Source organism: Euphorbia lathyris, chromosome 10, assembly GCF_963576675.1.
Source record: "Euphorbia lathyris chromosome 10, ddEupLath1.1, whole genome shotgun sequence".
NCBI lineage: Eukaryota > Viridiplantae > Streptophyta > Magnoliopsida > Malpighiales > Euphorbiaceae > Euphorbia > Euphorbia lathyris.
This window is the reverse complement of record NC_088919.1, coordinates 3267773-3292898: the sequence shown is the minus strand read 5'-3', so window position 1 is coordinate 3292898 and position 25126 is coordinate 3267773. Positions and strand designations below refer to the sequence as shown.

Genomic DNA, 25126 nt, shown 5'->3' with positions numbered 1-25126 from the left:
GACGGGACCAACCCTATTCAGGGGTGGTGCCAGAGACCAAGGAGGCTCCGGCCCTGGAGTCCTGGGCCGTCTCCGCCGCTAACCGGCAGTGTAGTGTTCAGAGTGGAAATGGACCATATGATGGCATTGGTAACTCCTTAGAAAAAGGCAGAGCAGTGAGTTTTGCTTCCTCATGGCAGATTTGATTATACTCGAACCATGTCATCCAGATGAAGGCACATGCACTTGTGAATTCTTCCATCGTTAAGCTACGTCGAAGGTGGCTGGTCCACTCAATGCAACTCGACACTACATCGATAACCCCTTTAGATGACGGTTCAAAACCGTCATCTCGAAGAATATAAAACTATAACGAAACTCGCTGCCGTCTTACGTTCCTTCATACGACGGTTGCATTCTGTCATTTGAATTAACCTCACATGAGAGGGTGGATTGGAGTTTCTTAGGGAGGTCCTAGTCAGACTAGGGTTCCATTAGAAGTGGGTTAAATGGATAATGTTATGTGTCACTATAGTCTCATATTTAGTAGCTATAAATGGGGACATGGTTGGTCATATTACTCTTAATAGAGGGTTAATGCAGGGGGGGCCCGTTGTCCCCTTACTTGTTAATTTTATGTGCGGAGGTTTTGTCTAAACTCCTTTATAAAGCTAAATCTGATAGTCTGGTCCAAAGGTGTGGAGTATGCAGGGAAGCACCAGTGATATCTCATTTATTTTTATTTTTATTTTGCAGACGATTGTTTTCTATTTTTAGGAGCTTCTGTTGAGGAAACATGTGTTATCATTGAGATTCTTAATAAGTACAAACAAGCATCGCGACATGCCATTAATGTTAACAAGTCTAGTATATTTTTCAGCTCTAACGTCAAATAAGAGGATCAGGTAAGTATTAGTGCACTACTAAATGTTCATTCTCCATTGGATACATATAGGCATATGGGTCTTCCTTCTTTGATTGGGAGATTGAAAAGAAATATATTTACCTTTTTGATTGATGGATTGAGGAAACAATTTGGTAGTTGGGGTTGTCATTTTCTTTTTAATGCAGGAACAGGCGTTTTACTTAAAACTGTGGCATAGGAACTTCCTACATTTTTATGAGTATTTTTTTACTTCCCCAATCCATATGTGATGAACTACGAAGAATGATGAATTCCTTGTGGTGGGTATGAAGGCAGAAGGAAAGGGTAACATCCACTAGATTGACTAGAATCGGTTGTGCTACAGTAAGGACCAATGAGGATTTGGTATCAAGATCTGCATCAATTTAATTTATCTTAATTGGGTAAACAAGGGTGAAATTTTTTTGTCGAAGCTACAGGCTCTGGTTAATAGGTTGTTCAAAGCTAAATATTTTTCTAGTGACACATTTCTTTCTTTAAATTTTGGCACTAATTCTAGTTTTATTTGGAGAAGTGTATGACTTTCAATTGAAGTTCTTCGGCCTGGTTTGAGATGGCAGATTGGTGATGGCAAGACATTTCGGATTTGGCAATATCTATGGTTGACAAGCTCTAGCGGATTCCGTGTGCAATCCCAGTGTCCAGGCGGTTTGGAGGATATGCGGGTTACGAAGTTGTTCGTGGAAAGGTCGAAAGTACGTGATCGTGGGAAAAGTAGAAGCAATTTTTCAGAATGGTGATGCAACAACAATGCTTCAACGGGTTATTTCTTGTAGATATTATCCGAATGGTTTAATGTGACACTACACAAAAAATGGTATGTAGTCGTCAAAATCTGGTTATAGATTATTGGACGAGAGAATGAATAATCGAGCACCGATTAATGGTTGGGCAAGATTGTGGAATCTTCATCTTCCACCCAAACTTAAAAAATTTCTTTGAAAACTTTGCTCTAAGTGCTTATCTTATGTTACGTGCTAAGTATTAGGCACATCCTGGTTCCTATTGAGTGTTTATTATGTTGTATGTCGGACAGAAGACATTGTTTATTATTCTTATTATTATCATATAAGGTTACTAATATTATCTTTATATTTAAGATATAATTATAGATAATAAATAAGAATTATATTCCGAATTAAATTCTTATTCAGTAACCTAATTCTATCTAACTAGGGTTTAGATACAAGAGAATATAAATACCCCCTTCCTATGCAATTTTCGACACACACAAGTAAGCCGGGAGAGAGAAAATTTCGACCCACACACTAGAGGACGAGATTATCTACCGCTTCCTTCCGTTCGATTGATTTTCATCTCTTTCTCTTTATCCTTGATCTTGTGTTGATTAATTAGAGACAATCTATTTTGGTTGTTATAAACGGTTGATTCTAACTTGATCTTCAATTGTTTTGTTTTGTGCTCGGGAACTCGAAGTAAGAGTTGTGGGCACTTCGTTTGCAACGGTAGATAGAACTTCTGAAAGGTATTTCTTTTATCCCTCTTTATATGAAATAACGATTAACGGATCTTGGGTTAATGGAAATATGTTAAAAAATTTATATTTCCGCTGCTATACGTTAACCTAGTTTCCTTCAGTGGTATCAGAGCCTGCGTTAAATCCATTATTTCATATATGAAAATTTAGAAGTTTTTCAATCAAGTTGAATAAATATTTATAGTTAGGTTAATTAACAAAACTGTTTTGATTAATTAGTTCTAAAGATAAATAAGTTTTAATTAATTGTTAATTAAAATAGTTCATGCATATGTTTCTAATTATTCCGGTTGATAATCATTATAACAAAATCTATTAGTTTTATAGTTAGATTGATAAAAGTTAATTTTATTGATTCTAAAGATAAAACGGAAAATCTATAATAGGTTTTCGTATTTTCTTAAAATCGTTTTGAAACCATTTTAAAACTGATATATATATATATATATAATTTAATAAAAAAAAGGGACAGCAGCTCGGGTCGCGCCTCACGGCGCAACCCGGCTGCTGTCGCACGGTTGCTGCCCCGCGGCAGCAACCGTGCGGCGCCTGGGCGCCGCTGCCGCAAGGCAGCGGCTGGCCAGACGCGCTAGGGCTGCTGCCAAACGGCAGCAGCCGCGTCCACGGGCCCGGCCCGAGACCCACTTATTTTAAAAAGCGTTTTAAAATCAGTTTTAAATATATATATATATGTTTCAGAAATTAATAGTTTTATGTTTTGATTATCGAATGAAAAGTTTATTTAAAAGTTTGTTTTGCCTATTTGTAAATCAAAAGTATTAAATGAATTGAAATCAAAATAATTGGGACATGCATAAATTAAAGTTTTGTATAGTTGTATTAATCTAAAAGGTTAATATAGAAGATACGAAACTATTAGAAGTAAAATTGGATGAAAGTTAATTTGATGTGTTAATGTGATTAACCTAAATATTACATAAAGTATTTATGTAATCAACCAATTAAATTTATTTAATTGAGTCTGTGCATGTTTGGAGTTATGGACATATTTGGACCCTCCTTTAGTCTTTTGGTATTTTTGAAATAGGGTCTGCGAGTCTTGCCTTTCTACTATCTATTGTAATTTCTCCTCTCATCTAATTCTCTTCAAGTTAATTGAAGTTTTCTTTAGTATAATAGAAATTAATATGTAATTTCAAGGCACCATGGAGAAGACGGGGGACCTAAAGAGAAATATGTAATAGTTAGTATTTCTCTAGGTTTGGCCTTTTATTCCGTCTCTGGCTCGACGGAATAATTTAGATGATATGTCCATAACACCAATGTATGTGTCTGATGTATGCTAAAGCAAATCAAGACGAAGTTAGATTATGAGACTTAAAATAAAAATCCCTCGCTAATTAAAAGTTAAGTAAATAAGCAAGTTATTAAATTGGTTGCCTCTCCCTAATATTATAATTCAGCCGGCAGTACTGGGGGCCTTTGGGTTGTTGAGCAAACTCAAGCTCGGGGTCTTATGGTAACACCTGAATTATCGAAAATCATTTTTCATGAATATGAGGTAATACTTAAATTAGATTATGATAATTGGATGAGCAAACTCATGTTGTCATAAACTAATGGGCAATATAGTTGGGATTAATATGAATAGCATATTAGTTACTAATGTGGTTAGTAATCCAATAACCTAGGAATCACATTAAAGATGTGATTGATTACATGAATCTACCTAACAAATGAGACTAGCTTGTTGAGCAAACTCAAGGCGAAATCTCGGAGTTAGGATCCTAGCTCACTAAAGGATTTGCGAAATTCTTCGAATTAATATGGAGGGCTATTAATTTGGCAAAATAGTGGGAGCAATTTAAAATAAATAAAAGGCCTATAATTTTAGATAGATGTACTTTAAAGCAAATAAATAACGTACGTTTACTCTTTCTCACTCTCAAATTTAAATTAAAACACTCTTAAAATCATGACTAACACCAATCTGCAAAATATACTTACCGATAACAAGTTGAACGGTTCAAACTTCACCGACTGGTATCGCAACCTCAAAATCATTTTGAAGTTCGATAAGATAGGGTATGTACTTGATACATCGATACCCCCTATCCCAGCTGATGATGCTCCCATCAAAGAAATTGATTCTTACCATAAGCACAAGGCTGATGACGATCATGCGTGATGCATCATACTTGCATCGATGACACCGGAATTACAAAGGCAACATGAGGAAATGAATGCATATTCCATCATCATGCACCTAAAGGAATTGTTTGGGAAACAGACCAGGTGCGAACGCTACGAGATATCAAAATTGTTGTATCGTTGTAGGATGCAAGAGGGCACATCTGTGATGACACATTGTGTCAAGATGATTGGCTATATTACCAAGCTTTCTAGTATTGGATTCACAATGGATAACGAACTAAGCATAGACTTAATTCTTCAATCCCTCCCAGAGAGTTATTCACAGTTCATCATGAACTACCAGATGAATGACTTGCAAACCTCTCTTGAAGAGCTTGCAAAGATGCTCAAGTCAGTTGAGCCTAATATGAAGAAAGACAAGGCAATACCGACTCTTGTCATAGAGGGATCAAAGAAGAGGAAGGGGAATTTTCCCAATCCTAAACATCCCAAGAAAGGCAAGGGAGTCATGCCCACTAGAGCTAAGGGAAAGGAAGTGAAGAAGCCCAAAGGAGAGTGCCACTTTTGTGGTGAAGACGGGCATTGGAAAAGAAACTGTTTGGTGTACCTAGCTACCCTCGAGAAGGGAGAAGTCGGGACTTCAACATCTGGTATGTTTTATATTGAAATAAATACAGTTTCACAGTCTGAATCTTGGGTACTTGATACCGGATGTGGATCTCATATTTGTACAAATATGCAGGAACTAAATCGGACTAAGGAACTAAATCGGACTAAGGAACTAAAGAAAGGAAGCATAAACTTGCGAGTAGGAAATGGAGCAAGAGTTGCCGCCCTCGCCATTGGAGATTATGCTTTAAATTTGCCCTTTGGGCTTGTAATAGAACTAGGGAACTGTTTATATGTTCCAGAAATGTCTCGTAACATTATTTCTATTAGCCGTCTTGTTGACGACGGTTTTCATATTTCAATAAAAGACAAACATTGCGATTTTTATAGAGATGAGATTTTCTATTTTTCAGGAATATCACAAAATGGGATTTATGTGCTAGATGACAAAATTTCTGTTTTCGCAATTGATACCAAAAGACATAAGCTAGATAATTCAACTTACTTGTGGCATTGTCGTTTAGGCCATATAAACAAAAGACGCATGCTTAAGCTACATCAAGATAGGCTTATAAATTCAATTGATCCTGAATCATTGGAAACATGCGAAGCATGTTTAAAAGGTAAAATGACAAAGACACCCTTTAGCAATAAAGGTGAGCGTGTATCAGACACTCTAGGATTAATACATTCCGATGTATGCGGTCCTATGTCAGTCCAAGCAAGAGGAGGATTCAGATACTTCATAAGCTTCATAGACGACCATACCGGATATGGTTATATCTACTTGATGAAGCACAAGTCTGAAGCTTTTGAGAAATTCAAATGCTTCAAGAATGAAGTAGAAAATCAATTAGGAAAGAAAATAAAGACACTTCGATCCGATCGAGGTGGCGAATATCTTTCAGATGATTTTCTGAATTATCTAACTGAATGTGGGATATGCTCACAATGGACACCTCCCTATACACCACAACACAATGGTGTATCCGATAGGAGGAACCGTACCTTACTAGATATGGTACGATCCATGATGAGCATAACATTACTTCCAAAGACATTCTGGGGCTTTGCCTTAGAAACCGCCCTCTTCACCCTAAATCGAGTACCAACTAAATCCGCTAGTTCCACACCATATGAATGGTTCGTTGGTAGGAAACCCGTGTTCTCATTCATAAGAGTATGGGGTTGTTCAGCATTTGTCAAACGCATAGCGTCAGACAAACTAGATTCTAAATCTGATAAGTGTTTCTTCATTGGATACCCTAAGGAAATTGTGGGGTATTACTTCTATCATCCAGATGATCAGAAAGTAATAGTATCCAAGCACGCAACCTTCTTAGAGAAAGAGTTTCTCGAAGAAACAGAAAAGGGAAGCATGATTGAACTTGATGAAATTCAAGAACAAGAAACACCGACTGAAACAACAGAAGCGGTTGAGGAACCTGATGCAATCCCATTAGATGAGACTCAAGTGCCACCCATTTGTAGATCACAAAGAGTTCGTGAAATCCCTATTAGATATGGTTTTCTAGTGGGAGATGATGATGAGGTTCCCGTGTTAGACGACGAACCCGAAAACTACGAAGAGGCTCTTAACAGTCCAGATTCTAAAGCATGGCTCGAAGCCATGGATTCTGAGATGGATTCCATGTACACCAACCAAGTGTGGACTTTGGTTGATCCACCTAAAGGGATAAAACCCATTGGGTGCAGGTGGATCTTCAAAAAGAAGACTGACATGGATGGAAAGGTTAGCACCTACAAAGCTAGGTTAGTAGCGAAAGGATATCGTCAGAAACAAGGAATTGATTATGACGAAACTTTCTCTCCTGTGGCTATGTCCAAATCAATCAGAATAATGCTCGCTATTGCCGCTCACTACGATTACGAGATTTGGCAAATGGATGTGAAAACAGCTTTCCTAAACGGAAACCTATTTGAGAATGTATATATGATGCAACCTGAAGGTTTCATATCAAAGGATGCAAACAAGGTTTGCAAACTTCAGAGATCCATTTATGGACTCAAGCAAGCATCAAGAAGCTGGAACAAGCGTTTTGACGAAACCATAAAACAATTTGGTTTCGAACAAAATTGCGAAGAAGCTTGCATTTATAAGAAAGCAAGTGGGAGCTCAATTGCATTTCTGATATTATATGTGGACGATATATTATTAATGGGAAATGACGTAGCTCTACTACAGTCGGTAAAAGTATGGTTATCTGGTAACTTCTCCATGAAAGACCTTGGTGAAGCAGCTTATATACTTGGTATAAAGATCTACAGAGATAGGTTAAGAAGACTGCTTGATCTTTCACAGGCTACATACATCGAAAAGGTGCTAAAGCGGTTTAGCATGCTTGAATCGAAACGAGGTAACTTACCCATGATACATGGAATAAAGTTAAGCAATCATCAATGTCCTAAAACCGAAGATGATAAGAAGCGCATGGCTGTAGTCTCGTACGCCAGCGCAATCGGTTCGATTATGTATGCTATGCTATGCACTAGACCTGACGTAGCGTTCACGTTAAGTATAACGAGTCATTACCAAGGTAATCCGGGAGACGAGCACTGGAATGCCGTCAAGAACATTCTTAAGTACTTGAGAAGGACTAAAGACATGTTCCTAGTGTATGGAGAAGGGGATATAAAAATAGAAGGATTTTCAGATGCAAGTCATCTCACAGATGAGAACGATTTTAAATCCCAATCAGGATACCTGTTTATCTTGAATGGGGGCGCGGTCAGCTGGAAAAGTTCCAAGCAAGGAAGCGTAGCTTTCTCTACGACCGAGTCAGAGTATATCGCTGCTGCGGAAGCAGCAAAGGAAGCGGTTTGGATTAGGAAGTTCATTACTGAACTTGGTGTGGTGCCTGACATTGTAAATCCCATTACACTGTACTGTGATAACAATGGAGCCATTGCGCAAGTAAAGGAACCACGGTCTCATAATGCATCCAAGCATTACCTGAAGCGATACCACATTGTAAGAGAAATTGTGGCAAGAGGAGATGTGAGAATAGAAAGAGTACCTACTGAGGACAACGTTGCAGATCCGTTGACAAAGCCCTTAACCCAGAAAGTACATGATCATCATCTAACTTCTACTGGGATGAGTTGTAGAAACAATTGGCTTTAGTCCAAGTGGGAGTATGTTGGGGTTTTTAGTGTCCTATAGACAATTGTTCTAGGATACAAACTTAATGTAAATGAAGTGTTCTTTATATCATTTGTTTTAATGAGATATGGTTTCATAACTATATAAAGGCAATCCCTTTTAAGAACTAAATAAAGTATAATAAAAGGAAATTCGTAAGTTTGTTTAAAGTGATTATAAAGTGTTCATACAAGCATGAAGAGAGACGAAACTTTATAATAAACTTAAAACCATCCCAAGTCAAGTAATATGTTTAGGATTGACATATTACTACTGAGACTTGCATGTAACAATGTCTTCTGTCGCGACAGAAAGCTGATCTCACAAGCTTCATATATACAGATATCTGGACAGTTACATGGATCCAATGAAAAGAAGTCCATTAGGATTGGGGACCCGACTTGAGATAATAGGATGGATAGATTCATCATTGTCACCTGTTCATCTCATTGGTATTAATAGGTGTAAGTAATCCTCAGACTCAAAGGAATGTTAATTAGTAATTCTGGATTACGGAATGTGACGCTTTGATCCTGTTGTAACACGATCCTTAACAGAGGGGTGTGAACGGCAGACGTTGGGTATCACAAGAAGTAATTGCAGGATAGTTATACATTGGATTGAGCATTTATCACTCCCGATAAATGGGAGATATGTCCATGGATCGCTTATGGAAGACTTGACTCTAAATCCTTGCAAGGTGATAGCTTAAGATTGAAATGCAGATTTCTCTTAACCTATCTAATTGGAGTTGACTCGGCATGTACAAGTAAAACGAACGTCTCGCTATATGTGACTTGAAATTATCCATAGTCATAAGATTCAGTTCAAGGATGTAGTTGATAAAGGGTCGAATTATACGGTAACTAATACGGAAAGGTCAACGACAGAATCAACCTGTCTTCTTATAGCTCTGGGGGAATGTTTCGGATTTGCCAATCACATTTTGCGTACTCATTCCGTTATACAAAGATTAAATATAATTCTATGAAAATTAATTTAATAGTTGCATACGGCTAGAAGCAATAAGAACCTAATGGGTCACACATAAGACTTGGAACCCAAAAGAGAAACAGATGTTAATTAATTGATGGAAGCCCAACTGAGCCCAATAAGGCCCAGTTAATGAGGGGAAGCGATTTTATGTATATAAGATACATAAATAATTAATTTAATTTTATCAATTCTAATTAGATTAGGATTATATGTCACACCCGACCCGAAACGGCATCGGGTATGAAGGGAAAACAAAATAACAGACTTCTAGCAGTCTAAAAGGCGAACCGATTTTCTACGAATAAAAATTTAATTGGACTACCTAAAGTTTTATTAATTATTTGGCTTGGACTCGATAATTCTATCAAGCTTCCTACGTATCCCGAACGTCTTTTAATCTTTAAATCGGGAATCAAAGCCACGTAGTTCTACCCATTAGATAGTTCTCTCAACTTATTGAGACTTTGATGAAATTAATAGACTATAATAGACTTCACTTTTATTACTATATAGTTTCGTTTCATCATTATTACTAGTCACAATTTATTTAGTATCCGATCTATGATTTCGACTCGTCAATCTTTAACCTGTTAAAGACTTAATTTAATTTTCTAATAACTTAACTTAATTTTGAAATAGACCATAGACCAAAAACTCTTATTCAGGCCGTCTAAAAAAATATCACGTTATCAAATCAAATAACGTTTTATCACATCGAGCAACGTTTTATCAAAACGAATGAAATCGAAACAACATTTTATCAAAAGCAATCAAAGCGAACAATGTTTCATCAAGCCGCCGTTTTATCAACCAAAAGTTTTATCATACCAAATCTGTAATCAAATAAATGCTTTATCAAACCAAATTTGTAATCAATCAAACTCGTAATTAATCAACCGTAAAACCTCAAAATCAATCAATAACCGAAAACATAAAACCTTATATCCATTCCAGAGTTTCTCCCCTTATATATCAATCCATAACCACACATATCAAGAATCACATAGTCGAGACGTCTCTTTAACCTTGCCTAATCCCGTATTGTCTTACCCCACACTTCGCTGCCAATACCCGACTAGGTCTTTACACTGTGTAAACAGGCCATGTCCCTCACTGAACATGGTCTTCAAATATAAAACCACAGGTCCGGATTACTCTAGATGGATATAAAACTCATAGAATCACAATATCACAATATGCTCAAATATCTTTAAAACAATCAAATTTCTAAATAATTCCACAAATACAAAACCATTTTCCTTCAATTAACTATTTCGCAAATAGCCACAATTTTTCAAAATAATCTATAAACAAAATACCAAAATCCCTTAACTTAAATATTCTTTTAATATAAGTAAAATTATTAAAAACTCGTATAAAATAACTGATTCATAATTTAATCTAACTTCAAAAATTAAATAGCTCAAAATATTATATCAATAAACATTTCATATCGTTTAAAAATAAATATTCTTATCGGACTAATTCCGATTACCGAAACAAAATCACCGAAACAAAAATTCTAAACTGAAGAATTAATCCGAACTATGAATACTCTTAGACTCGTTAAATTACTAGATTCGTTAAATTACTAGATGTCTTATTCGTCTTAATTTTATATTCAAATTATTCTATTAATTTTTATATTCAACTTTACACCGACTTTACTTGAAAAATATCAGTATTAGTCCTTGTATTTTCAACTTATTTTAACTCTAAGTGTTAAAAGTTCCTTAAAATATTTTACTGATCGAAATTGGATTATTTTCGGTCACTGAAATATTAATTTTTAAAGCAACGTAGTTAATTCAGATTGATTATACTTTTAAACTCGTGACGCTGCTGAAAGACCATTAATACCAACTTGAATTCATTTTATTGAATTCATTTTAATTAGTTCATTTTAATAAATCTAATCGACAATGGTCTAAATTTTATATGAATTACCCTTAGTCGATAAATTATTAATCGTAAATTTAAATCTGTTAAAATTTGACGAAACTACCGAAACTAGACTTACTCAAAATCATACTTATAAAATATTAAAAATAATTTGAGTTTAAAATATCGTTACCGAAATATCATCGTCGATCACCGAAAATCAATCGATATAAACCGTTGACAACAGATCCGAAATGTCGTCGTCGGTCACCGAATTATCATCGTCGGTCACTGAAATATTAATCGGTTCCGTTGACAGCTAATCCGAAGCAGAATAAAATCATCTTTCCTTTACGTTTTGGTTAATTCAAATCCAAAACAAGTAAAACAATTAAAGAAAACCAAATCCCATTTAATAAACCCCTTTATCATAAGTGGGTGCAAAAATATTTATATATATATTTTAAGAAAAAAACATAAAACGTTTTTCTTCCTTGTAGTTATTTAAAAAAACTCAAAACTCTTCCTAATCCTCCGCATTCTCCACCAAGATATATATAATATGTGTAATATGGCATATATATAAGAATTACACATGGCATATATAAGTATAAAGTGTTTTATATTTTGATAAGTACTTTAAAATGTGTCATTTATATACATTTTATATACATGCAACTTAACAAGTGTTTTAAAGGTGTCATCATTGTGTTTTTCTTTTCAAACAAGTGCCATTCTATTTCTTAATAATATTTAATATTATTATTATTATTATTTTATAAAATAATATGAAATTTAATTTCCAACATACAAGTTGTATGTTCTCTTACGTGTAGAGTAATTGGTAAATTAGAAAAAATTTGATTTTGGTCCTCTTAAATTTTTAACTATTTATAAAACTTACCCAGAACTTTTAATTTACATCTCAAAACATTAAATTAAACTCGATAAATTAAATCCGTTAATATATTTAAGTTCGTAATTAATTATCACTATAAAAACTATATTATAATATATCGAAGATTAGAATTTTAGACATGGACGTTACATTATGAATTAAATTAATTAAAGGATAAATAAGTTAGGAGTTTTAATTAGATTATATTACTCCTATTATTATCCTATAAGGTTACTAATATTATCTTTATATTTAAGATATAATTATAGATAATAAATAAGAATTATATTCCGAATTAAATTCTTATTCAGTAACCTAATTCTATCTAACTAGGGTTTAGATACAAGAGAATATAAATACCCCCTCCTATGCAATTTTCGACACACACAAGTAAGTCGGGAGAGAGAAAAACCGCTTCCTTCCGTTCGATTGATTTTCATCTCTTGATCTTGTGTTGATTAATTAGAGACAATCTATTTTGGTTGTTATAAACGGTTGATTCTAACTTGATATTCAATTGTTTTGTTTTGTGCTCGGGAACTCGAAGTAAGAGTTGTGGACACTTCGTTTGCAACGGTAGATAGAACTTCTGAAAGGTATTTCTTTTATCCCTCTTTATATGAAATAACGATTAACGAATCTTGGGTTAATGGAAATAGGTTAAAATTTTTATATTTCCGCTGTTATACGTTAGCCTATTTTCCTTCAGTACAGATGTTGAACATAGTTGGCACGTGTTTATGGATTGTTCATTTGTTAGGAGCTTTTGGCAGACAACGGGTATGAGACCTTAGAGGGTGAGTTCGAGGAGGCTGCGAAATGGTTCCTCAACTTCTGTCAGACAGCAAGACCATAACTAGTTACAACAACAACAATAATTATGTATGGAATCTGGTTTCAACAGAATAATGTTGATGAGAGTCGAATCCACTAAAAATAAATATAATTTCACTTAGCCTAGAACGATTGTAAAAGAGTAGTAAAAGTCGAACCCAATGGATTAATATCGATTTTTCTAATTATTTCGATGACCATATAATAAATGCAGTAAAGTAAATGGGGGTGGAAATAACAATGACTATATGGATGAAATTTGATAATGTTTATAGAGATACCCAATTAAAGGTAATTTTAATTCAGGATCTATGATTGTTAACCATTGGCGGAAAACATAGTGTTCAACAGTGAACTATAATGAACATGTTATAGATGTTGGCTTAGCGCTTCCAACCTAATTATTCCTTAAATCTAAACGAATTAAGCATGACAAGTAATTCACTCCTATTCGATTGGACAGTCCATCCTTACCGGTTGAGATCCAACCCCAAAAGTAAGCTACTGAAACTACAGCAACAGTGTATTCGCGGAGATCTGCGTCGGGGTAGCTGAAGTGCAACTCAGATGGGGCGGTGTTTGCTGTTGATGGACAGTGTGGGTGGGGGCAATGGTTCATGACGAGTTTGGACAGGTAAAAGCGGGTAAAAGTGGTTTGATAAATGGAGTTCACGAGGAGGGTCATGGAAGCATTGGCATTATGAAGTTGTTTAATGTGGATTCAATCCCAAAGGATGTGTAATATTGTGATTGAGACGGACTCGAAGGTAGTAGTTGATGGATTAGTGGCGGTAACTCACGATTTATCGAACTTTGGAAATCTCCTCTTAGATTGCAAGGTGATACTTAGTATTAGTTCCTGAAGTCCTTTGTTCTCCCCACTTAGTGAATAGAGTTGCTCACGTTACGGACCAGGTGCGGGAAGAGTTTGTTCAAGAACCAATTGCAAAATGAAATACATAATATTATGAGGAAAGAAGCCTTTTAATTTCCTAAACCTCCCGAGATATCTGACCTAATTGAACCACAAACCACGGGATACAAAAGGGAGAGAAAAAAGCTTTTTGTACTCATAAGTGCTATTATTATAATTTTAACGCTTACAAGATAAGTTTTTTTTCCCGATGCTAGCAAGTCTTTTTATTTTAATATTCTCTTATGGTTTATGGATGTAATGGTTAAGAACGTTTATCCTTATTGATTAATGAAATTGGTTTGATTTAAAAGAAAAGAAAAGAAATAGTTTAAACGGCCAATTTTACCCATTTACTAAATGCAAAAATACTCCTTACATTTACGGACATGGACAATTTTACCTTTAACGTCTAAAATGGTACAGTTTTATCCATAATATTAGCAACCAATAGCAATTTTACCCTTAACATTGACAAGTTGAGTCAATTTTAGATATTATTTTAATGTGTTTGTGATTGGTTACTAATGAGTGATAAAATGATGCATATGTAAAGTGTAGATGATAATATTCATGACCAGGAAGACAATTTGATGAATAATTTATTTAATTAACCCAACTTATCAACGTTAAAAGTAAATTTTTTTAGTCGTCAATATTAAAGATAAAATTATATAATTTTAGACGTTAATAGTAAAATATAAACATTATTGATATTTTTACACATTATCCTAGATTAAACTTAAAATGGAGGATTTGTCGTTTGAGTGTGGTAGTCGGAGAAGTACGATTATGAACTGCATTGTCGTTTCGTGAAATAGAAAACTACCACTAAACGACTTGTCGTCCAGAGAACGGCGCTTCTTCATCCTGAATTATTTTATGAAACTCCGGTGATCGACCCAACCATTCGGGAAGCTAGGAAGTAGAATCGGTAGGATAGTAATAGATGGAAGGAGTTTCGAAGTTACCATTGCCAGAAGCATTCCTCGACTTCCTTCAACAAAATGGGCTTGACCCTGCCATTTACACGGCCACCGATTCAGTCCCTCGCTACATAAGGTACCCAATTTCATTAATGATTGCATATGAATAACCAATTTCTGGTTTCTGTAGCTTATGATAATGAATAATTTATGTCTCCTAGCTTCAAGTTTCTCGATTCCTGCTCTTCGAACTGAAGTTTTTAGTATTTGACAGTTTTTCTTTTTGCTAATCCTAAATTTTGAATTTGTGTTTCTGGCGAAGGTTGAAGCCTGGGAGTGAAAATGATCTTGAAGAGATTGAGGCAGAGATGCAGTGTAAGCTTGAGAGGGTGGGTTGGTTACCTGGTTTTTATGCTTTTCCACCACAAATTCAGATTGCTAACTCAAATGCTTATAGAGAAGGAAAGGTAACAGATACATGTTCTTATGAAAAACTTTTGTATTTGGGTGATTATTTTTGCTTCAAATTCAAGATTTTATTGAATTGTTCTTTTTAGGGTTTTAGCTGACTGTAATATTAGGTCCATGCTTATAAATTACTTTCTATGGCCATTCAGATATATGGAATTGATGCAGCTTCGGGAGCTGCAGTAATGGCGTTGAATATCTTGCCTGGAGATCATGTCCTTGATCTTTGTGCTGCTCCAGGTAAGTTTGATCATAACTTGTCATTGATTTGAACTTTAAAAAGAATGAGCAGTCTGATAATTTGCAACCTCCATGTGTACTTCTGTTTTTTTTGGAAAAGAAGATCCTCCTTACACATAATTTAGCAGTGGTACTTGATTTACATGGCCCCTTTTTTGTCATCACCTCAGCTTGGACCATCTTGCTACACTATGGAGATATTAAGTTGCCTACGCTTTAGTTTTATAGGATGGTGATAACAGTGTGTGAGCAAAGAAGCGCTGAATATTCAAAAACTTTTAAACGCTTAAGAGTGCTGATTATGGATCTAAACTTTGTTAGTTTTGCTAGTTTTTATTCATCTCATTCAAAATAGGTTAAGAGATAGTTTTCCATAACTGAGTCCTTGTGCTAGTGTTCTTATCATGATGTATACTTATGTTCCGAATGTTTTCCAATAGATGTCTTTCCAGTAAAAAGAATGCATATTCTAAATTAGATGCCATTTTACAAATATACAAGGCATTTAATAAACTTTACCTGTCTACCCATGTATCTAGTGTTGATCACAAAATAGGGATATTTGGTATGATAACACTATATTTAAGATATTTTAATTACTTTATTAATCTAGGTTCCTAAACCTTAAAAGATATCTATATTGAAACAGAGGGAGTAGTTGGTGATATGCATAATATTATCACACGATTTATTTATTTATTTTTATCCTTCATCTTCAGGTGCTAAACTTTGCATGATATCAGACCTTCTCGGTGATTCAGGATCTGTAACAGGGGTTGATATTGCAAGACATCGCCTGGCAGCTTGTAGAACGATGCTACAGAAATATGTACTGGGTAATAGGTGCAGACTGTTTGTTGCTGATGGAACATCATTTTCGCTTGTGCCTGTGAGGGAATGCTTGCATTCTAAATCTTGTAAGCATCTTGGAAACTGGAACGTAGATTGTCTTATTTTGACTAAGCTTGGAGGTTTTTTCCTTTACTTTTTGAGACTCATTTTGATGTGTTTATCCTTCTGTCTAGAGTTGAACAGATGAATCTGCATGTAAAGAAAAAGACGACACATTTAGGGAGTGGACTTCTAGGAGATTATGGAAAGAGAGGAAAAGAGCTGCTAAAGCAAGGGAACTTTCTGCTAGAGCATTGACAGCAGAAAGTGATTGTCCTGAAATAATTTTTTATGGTCAGGATTCTGGAGTAGTTGGGCTTACCAAAAGTGAATTATATCAGATTATGTGCAATAATGAGGTTTTAAGCTGTGGCTATGATAAGGTAAGCTATGGCATAGACTGTGTAGTGTGTATTTTTACATTTCCCTGTTACTAACAGTTCGAGCATCCATTTTATTCAACTGTGCATGCTAATAAGTGGTGAAATTTTATACAGGTTCTCGTGGATGCAGAGTGTACACATGATGGATCAGTTAAACATATCCAAAAATTTGAGCAGTGGGGATGGGAAACTCTTCAGCAACGTGTTCTAAATGCTGACAGGACCGATAGTTTGACCACACTTCAGGTAATTGTCATGTACTAACCATTTGCTATGCGTGTTCTGCTGAAATTTTACTTATAATTGGCATATGATGTTTATTAAATTAAAATGTATCAAGATACTTGGGTGTTTTTGTTATGCATTTTTTTCATTGAATGAACGAAATTACTTTGTTTTCTTGAATACTATTGACAACTGAAAAATATTTCAAATAATATGCGCCCAGAGAGCAAGTGCTATATATTGAGAATTAATTTAACACTCCTTAAATCATATGATTGTGCAATGATGACTGATGGAAGGGTAAGTGAGAAGAATAAGCATCTCCTTTCATATCGCCAAATCAAATCAGATTAAGAGAGTGACGTAAAGAGATGTAATGTGAAGCATTCATTAATCATTATATTGATAGTTAGAAGACAAAATTCCTTATGGCATACAGATAATAAGATAATTTCTTAATTGTATAAGCACAAAAGTTAGCTATTTGGATGTTCTTGTTAGTACATTTTTTTGGTGGTTTGGTTATCCATGCTTCTGTAGGACGGATTTAGAATGACTTAAATATTTTTTTGTTGTCTTCTGAAATTTCTCTATATCATTGAACACTGAACTCGCACTTTTTTTGGCCCTCAAACTTATATGAGAATCTTTATAATTCAAAGTTTGGTTCTTGTGGAATGACAAGAGAATGCTTGATATTGATATCTTCTGTACGTCCATATTGAAGAAACTCCTGGAATTCTTTAGTCTGATGTGATGGAGAATGTTCATTGTAGATTAGTGATAGAAACAAGTATAAAAAAACCACCACCGAAGATGCAAGATCACATAAAGGAAACCAATGAAAGATGAACTAATATTGTTGAATGAAGATATGAACCAAACAGAAAGTGACAGATAAATTGCAGAAATGGGAGAAATCCCAAATCCACCCAGAACTTAGGTTCTGCTCTACTCAAATAGAAGAGCCAAACTGATAGAGAATATGCTAATAGAATAGGTCTAAGGGTAATATGGGGATTAAGTGATACGTGGCTTGGGGTCTTATGAGAGTTAGTTAGGGAAGAGAGAGGGTTGCAGTTGGGTTATATATAGCAGTAGGGAGAGAAGGAAAGGTTATGAAAAATGATATTGTTTCACTCATTTCACTATATCTGTTCTATTTCTTCTGTGTTCTATTTTCGTTTCTATCTCAAACAACAATACTATTTTCAATATAATAGCTTCCTATTCCTGTCACCCTCCTACTACCCCTAATATTTCCCAATTCTACCCTCTAGCTCACTACCCTTATACACCTATTAGAAATAACTAACTATACCCACCAACTCACTATCACGTTGTCTATGAATTAGTAGCTCATAATGCTAGGTAGCCAATTTAACTTGCATACCTTAATTGGTTTGCAGAATGGGGGTCTATGCCGAGATTAGAGGTTTTTGAGCCACATTCCTCTATTACAACCCCTAATTTGTGGTCTACTTACAAGATCATCCAAATTAAGAATAAAAAAAGGATTAACCAAAGGATCGTATACTTCTGAACCTAAATTAAATGTAAACTTCTCCAGTCTCACTGCTGCGCCTTCCCATAGCCTGATATAGTGCTGATAGACCCTGACTTGGAACAGCCTTGATTGAGTTCATAGCAGTTCTCCTTGTCTAACATTAACATACATGCAAATAGATATGCGCACACACAGATACACATTAACATTAACAGTATTCCTTGTCTAACAAATACATATGCGTACACACAGTTACACAGATACACATGGGCAGCTGGGAACCTTGAGGAATGTTTATGTCATGACTAGGAACCTATTGAAGAGAAGAAGTTTTAGCGATTGATATGTTGATGTTATGGATCTCATATGAATGTGAAATGATTCTCCAGCCATCAATAATGCAGCAGCATAATAAATTAGTGGAAGTTCATCTGTCGTGGTATGACTAGTTTAGTGATAGTGTTATAAATCAAATATGATTTTGTTGTTTGGTTAAATGGAAGCACAGACACTTCTAGGAGGTTAATGTGCGAGTGTCGGACACTCCGGACACGGGGACACGCACCCGACACGCCAAAATAAGTGTCCCCTCTTTTTATTTTTAATATGGGGACATGCGGGGACACTTCGGAGACATGGTTTCTGAGTTAATTAGGTAAGACATAGTATTTTTTAAAAAATAATTTTACAAAAAAGAGCGGTTGACATAAAATAAAATAAAATCCCGATAAAAAAAAAGAAATCAAAATCTAAACAAAAGAATATAGCAGCTGCCCGTTTTTATGTAAAGAAAGGAAATTAAAATCTAAAACTTCAAAAAAACCCAAACCTAAAACACACACAAAATTAAAAGTAAAAAAATCAAAATTAAAAGTAAAAAAATCCAACCTAAACACATTTGATCTGCAATTAAGAATCGCAAGTCGCAACACAAAGAAACCAAAAACAGCCTTAACTCGATGATGGTTTTTCATGTGGGTTCTTTTAATCGGTGGGTTCTTCTTTGTGGTTTATAATGACTTACAAATGTTATTTGTGGTTATATAATTTTAGCGTGTCCCCGCCGTACCCGTGTCTCATTTTAAAAAAATGTTGTTTGCTGTGCTCACACCCGTACGAGTACCCCTGTCGGTGCTTCCTAGGGTAAATCTCAATGTCTCTAGTATAATAACATCTAAGCTACAACTGTTTTTAGAACATTTTGTTGCTATTCTTTTCCATGCATCTTTCAGATTGGGCTATGTTCTACGTCTTCTGTTCAAAGTGCATTCTCAGGCGTGTAGGTGATTTATATTTTTCTTGCAGTTAAAACTTCTAACAAATGGTTTCAAGCTGCTAAGAGTTGGCGGTTTGCTTGTCTACAGCACTTGCAGGTTTGTCCTATTGGCAACTCCCATGTATAGCAAGAGCACATTGAATATCAATATGTTTAAAACTGATCCTTCTTATTTTCAGTTTGACAGTTTCTCAGAATGAAGATGTGGTTGAGAAATTTCTCAAGGAAAATCCTTCTGCAGGTACGGTATCTCTTCTTTGGAGATGATGAATCATGGTCTGCGCATTTATTTATTTATCTATTGATCTTTGCAAAGGAAAATTCATTTATGCTGAGCCTTAAGCCTTTCTCATTTTCTTTCTTTTCCGCATCTTGCTACTAGAATTGTGCGCGTTAGTCTTGAATCTCTGATTATGAGAAGCAAAATATCATGAGCTAAGTGCATGATAAGAAAAACGTTTTCAGGGAATACAGTAGACAGAAATGAGCTGTTCTTATTGGTTGCTTTTTTCCTTGAGGATTTATTTGAATGCCGCCGGTGTACCATTTTTATGTAGACTTTTAAATTGTCGCAGCGGAAAGACTTATTGATCTAAAGGGTCATATTGATTGCTAATTGTCTGTAGTTGATCCACATATTGATGCAGAGCTGCAGGAGATTGACGGTGCGAGAGATTGGCCATGTAAAAGTGGGAGGATACCGAAGACCTTGCGCTTTGATCCTATGACTTCACAAACCAGTGGACTCTTTGTTGTGAGGTTCACAAAGTCTGCAACTTAGTTTAGGTTAAAATTTCCTTTTGATTTCCTTTTGATGCTGCAAAAATATTGAGTTATTAGGGAGCTGAATTTGGTTCTTGGTAGTTTGAGAATCAAAACTTATCAGAAGAGATTTAATTGAATTTATTCAAAATGTTGAGAGTTTTTTTATCTAAATTTGATCAATTTCAGTTGATCAACAAATCCTTATAAAAAGCAATTGCAGAATTTTTCTTTGACACCGTGAATGTTGATGACATGGCAATGGATAATTTTATCCAAAATTTATTTTTTATTATTTTATTTATTCTCTCTTCTTTTTCTCTTTCCCTCTCCTTCACTTTCACATGCTTTTCTCTTCTTCCTTCATTCATCTTCTTTTGATTCTCTATTGCTTTCTCGTAATTAATCTTTTGTTTAATAGTCGTCTTGGGTGATAGCTATGCCAATAAGAAATTAAGAACTATTCAATTTTTATTTATTTATAATAATGCTTAAACTTAGACGAAGAAGTACAAGTACATCATGAAAATAGTAAGGGATACAAGCTAATACCTAATACAACGTCCATAAAGGAAATAAAAAAACTGCAAAGAGCAAAAATAACCATAAAATGTACAACTAAAACAATAAGATGATAAAACTCATACTTCTCACGAATCCAACTCCGCATGAAAGCAACGGCAAACCAATCGTCATCCTTTAGTTTCTTCCGGCTAATCGGATGTGAGTCCTTTTTACTGATGCAACTCCGTAGATCCGTAGATTTACGTATAAAATAATACGTTTCCGCTCTTACTAAACCTTAAAAAAGCATAAACGATAGAGATATAGCTAACAGGTGAGAATCAGATGGAGAAAATCTGATTAAATGTATGGATTTTAACTGAAAACAAAAGGAAAACACTAAAAAAACTAGAAAAACGGAAATTCAGACATAGATGGGAGGAGGAATCAGGAAGATAAGCTTCCTTCTCCCTCCTCCGACTAGATCTGGCTACTTTGTTCCGAGCTTAAAGTTACGAAGATCAAGTTTGAAAGAGAAAAAAGAAAAGGGAAGAAAGAAGAAAGCAGAAAGGAGTAGGTGGGCGACACAAGATGAGAAAGACCTAGAGAGATGGCAGGCGTCCATTTGTATGCAACTTGTAAGAACTATTCAATTGAGGAGTAAATTACACCAATGGTACCTGAACTTTACCCTAATTCACACTTTGGTATCTAGATTACATTTTGTCTCAAAAATATACCCGAAGTAACGATGACCGGACAATTAAGTATATTTTACCGGTTAATGGTCGGTCAATGCGATTTTGATGAGTAAATTATACTGATGGTACCTGAACTTTACCCGAATTCACATTTTGGTACCTAGATTTCATTTTATTGAAAAAATACACTTCAAGTAAAGATGACTCAATATTTTAGTATATTTGACCGATCAGTGATTGATCAACCCGAGTTTAACCATTTTAAATTAAAAATTGAGACCAATCATACACTCAATTAACATAAAATTATAATAATATCATTTAGCTCATAAATGATAATATTATAATTTTATGTTAATTGAGTGTATGGTGAGTCTCAATGTTTAGTTCATGTTACCCGGTCACTAATCGATCAAATGAACTAAACCTTTAAGTCACATTTACTTGTGTTATGTTTTTAGGATAAAATAAAATCCATGTACCGAAGTGTGAATTGTGGTAAAGTTCGGGTACCATTAATGTAATTAACTCATGAAACTCGCGTTGACCGGTCATAACCGGTAAAAATATACTAAATTGTCCGGTCATCTTTACTTCAGGTATATTTTTGGGACAAAATGTAATCTAGGTACCAAAATGTAAACTATGTAAAGTTCAGGTACCATTGGTATAGTTTACCCTTCAATTGAGAGGCAAGCAATTTCCATCTATTTTCAGAAGGGAAAGGTTGTGAGTTCGAACCATTCTCTTAAAAAATTATCAAAAAAAAATTTCTAACTTGGAGAGATTAATTTTCCATTTAATAGAAATGCAAAAGGTACATATTTATTAAACCACTATTGACTTTAATCATTCTTTCATCCTCATCTATTATTATTTGATAATATTTGTCATTAATTTATCTAAAATGTTGATTTTTGTCTTTTAATCAATTATTTGGTAAAATGGGTAAAATCTCAACTAATATAAAAGTTTGAATTTTTGCACCATCGGCTGTTTTATTTCTGTTAATTTTTTAACAGTTTCATTTAATGTTTATTGATCGTTTGTTAGGTAGGTTAAAGTTTTAATATAATTGTCAACTTACATTCCACATCTATTGAGGTTTCATCAATTGGTCAAGAGATAAATCTTACCAAATAATGTCTGAGCAACTCAAATTCATTTTTTGTATAGATGAAACCTTCGATCCCTTAGGCTTTGATTGGATGATAAGAGGTTTTGAAGGGTAATTAAAGGAATGGTAGGGAAGGGTTGGAAAGGAGAAAGAGGTGGGAGAGAGGGTATTACCCTCATCCTTATTTGGGAGAAAGGTAAGGGTTCATCAAAACCCTTCCAAACCCACCGATTTGGTGGGTTGAAAATCTATTAAAAACTTGTTGATTTTGAACCTTTCAAAACCTTTCATCAACCCTTCAAAACTCTGGGCTTGATTGGATGGGGGGTTAGAGGGGTTAATAAGTGAAGGGTTAGTAAGGGTTGATAGAAACCCTTGTTTGGGAGGGTGAAGGGTTAGTAAGGGTTTTTACAAATCCATGTTTGGAATACAAAAAAAAAAATAGAAGGGTAAGGGTTTGGAGGGGTTTTTTTAAAAAATTTCATCCAATTTTCAACCCCCCAATTTGATGGGTTTGGAAGGGTTAGAAATTACCCTTCTTTCCCCTTCCTCACCTTTTCCTACCCTTCTCCACCCTTCCTTTATTTACCCTTCTCTTCCCTTCATCCAATCAAACTACCCTCATATTTTTTTAATCTTCCAAATAAGGGTTTCCACTAACTCTTCCCTACCATCCTTTTAATTACCCTTCAAAACCTCCCAACCAATCAAAGCCTTAGCGGAATATCCCAAAACCAAATTGTTGATAGGTATGTGATGGTGAACATTTAAAATCACTTGTGTCTCTGTTTTATTATTAGAATTGTCGTTCTGAGAGTTCAAAATTGATTTTCATATTTGAAATACAAGAATTATATGAAAAGGTAAGGAATGTTGGTTTCTATTGTTTTTCTTATCGGGCTATCTATCATGGAATTTGAAGATCTAAATTTCAGCAAATAGGAAAGAAAAAGAAGGGTTTTGCTATTTATTCCCTCCAAATTACTTATCACCCTTGGCATAATTTTTTTTTCAAAATTGGGGAATTTTTTTTTGAAAAAAAATTAAAAATTTGGCCTAAACGGATGCGGCATACCGTCCGACCCATTCCCGCCATGGGTCGGGCGGTATGCAGTATCCGTTTAGGCTAAATTTTGAAATATGTAAAATTGTAAAATTTTTAGTGACGAAAAATATTAAATCATTCAATTTTTTGTGACGAAAAATGAAAAATTCTTCTATTTTTTGTGACGAAAAATGCAAAATCGTCATGAAAAATATATATTATTTTCATGAGTTTTTTTGATAAAAAGATGTAAATCTTAATGTTTCCGATTCGTAATCATCCATTTTCGGGATTCGGATTTCACACATCAATTATTTTCATAATTTCAATTATTGTTGTTCAGGTTTATGATTTTGGAGAGAGAATTTTCAGTTTTTGATCAAAATTATGAGAAGGGCAAAAAAGTCTAAAAGATACGGTGATAAATAATTCGGGACGGTATTTAGCGTTCACAAGGAAGAAGAGAAGAGAGAGATAATAAAAAAATATATATTTGGACGAAATTATTCTTGTTACATCAGCACTTTTAATGGTCTCAAGAAAGATTTTGTCATTCTATAACAACAACATTCACAATCATTGTTTTGGAAAAAAAAAACACAGTGATCCATTTTGAGAATCGATTAGATCATAAAAGTTTATTTTGGACAATTTAACCTGACTAGTGGTTTAAAAATTAACAAACAGTACCTTGAAATTCACACTATTAGCAAAGATAGTAAAAAATGCTAACGTATCATTAGAAATATTTACATGACAATTTTTGGTCAAACGATGGAAGGTGTAGTTTTGCCATATTATTTTTTTGTTCTTGTCAAACTATCTTTTCTCACATGACACCTTTTTCGCTCTCTTGAACCCAAAAGATAGTTAGCCATTTAATCTGTATTTGGCTCATTTTCGCTACGAGTAGATTTCATATTAAATATTTCCATATATATACACACTATTAAGTTACTGAATAGAGTCAATAATTTTTACCAAGAATCTTGGCACTGAATATGAATATGAATTTCACTCCAACACAAAAATATTTTTTTTTTCATAAATTAGATTAAGGACAAAATATTATACACATTTTTATTTTACAGTTTGTCTCGAGGTTCGTCAAGATACCATTTAGATAAATCATCTCCTAATTAAAGCTTCATGCGTATGTTAAGGCTCAAACTCGAGATCTAGTTTAAACGACTTGAATCTTTTAACCACTCAAACCAACCTTAATTGGTACAACTCAAATTTGAATGTAGAAAATATTGATGGAAGTTAG

General features: G+C 34.6%; 1 protein-coding gene across 1 annotated transcript; it reads left to right on the top strand.

The window, feature by feature from the left end:
* Positions 1 to 14709: 14709 nt before the first annotated feature.
* Positions 14710 to 20784, top strand: LOC136210031 (uncharacterized). The gene is made up of 9 exons (XM_066001707.1): positions 14710 to 14873; positions 15060 to 15204; positions 15355 to 15445; positions 16165 to 16362; positions 16481 to 16719; positions 16834 to 16965; positions 19757 to 19824; positions 19907 to 19968; positions 20375 to 20784. Exons 1-9 carry the CDS (start codon positions 14761 to 14763, stop codon positions 20506 to 20508), a joined length of 1182 nt encoding a protein of 393 aa, XP_065857779.1. The 5' UTR covers positions 14710 to 14760; the 3' UTR covers positions 20509 to 20784.
* Positions 20785 to 25126: the final 4342 nt, after the last annotated feature.

What these genes read in the sequence shown, in the direction of transcription:
- LOC136210031 (XM_066001707.1), top strand. Translation starts at nt 14,761, where the DNA reads ATGGAAGGAGTTTCGAAGTTACCATTGCCAGAAGCATTCCTCGACTTC. An exon ending in ATAGTTTGACCACACTTCAG is followed by an intron (nt 16,966 to 19,756) that starts GTAATTGTCATG and finishes TTTTTCTTGCAG; the next exon opens with TTAAAACTTCTAACAAATGG. An exon ending in CTTGTCTACAGCACTTGCAG is followed by an intron (nt 19,825 to 19,906) that starts GTTTGTCCTATT and finishes TCTTATTTTCAG; the next exon opens with TTTGACAGTTTCTCAGAATG.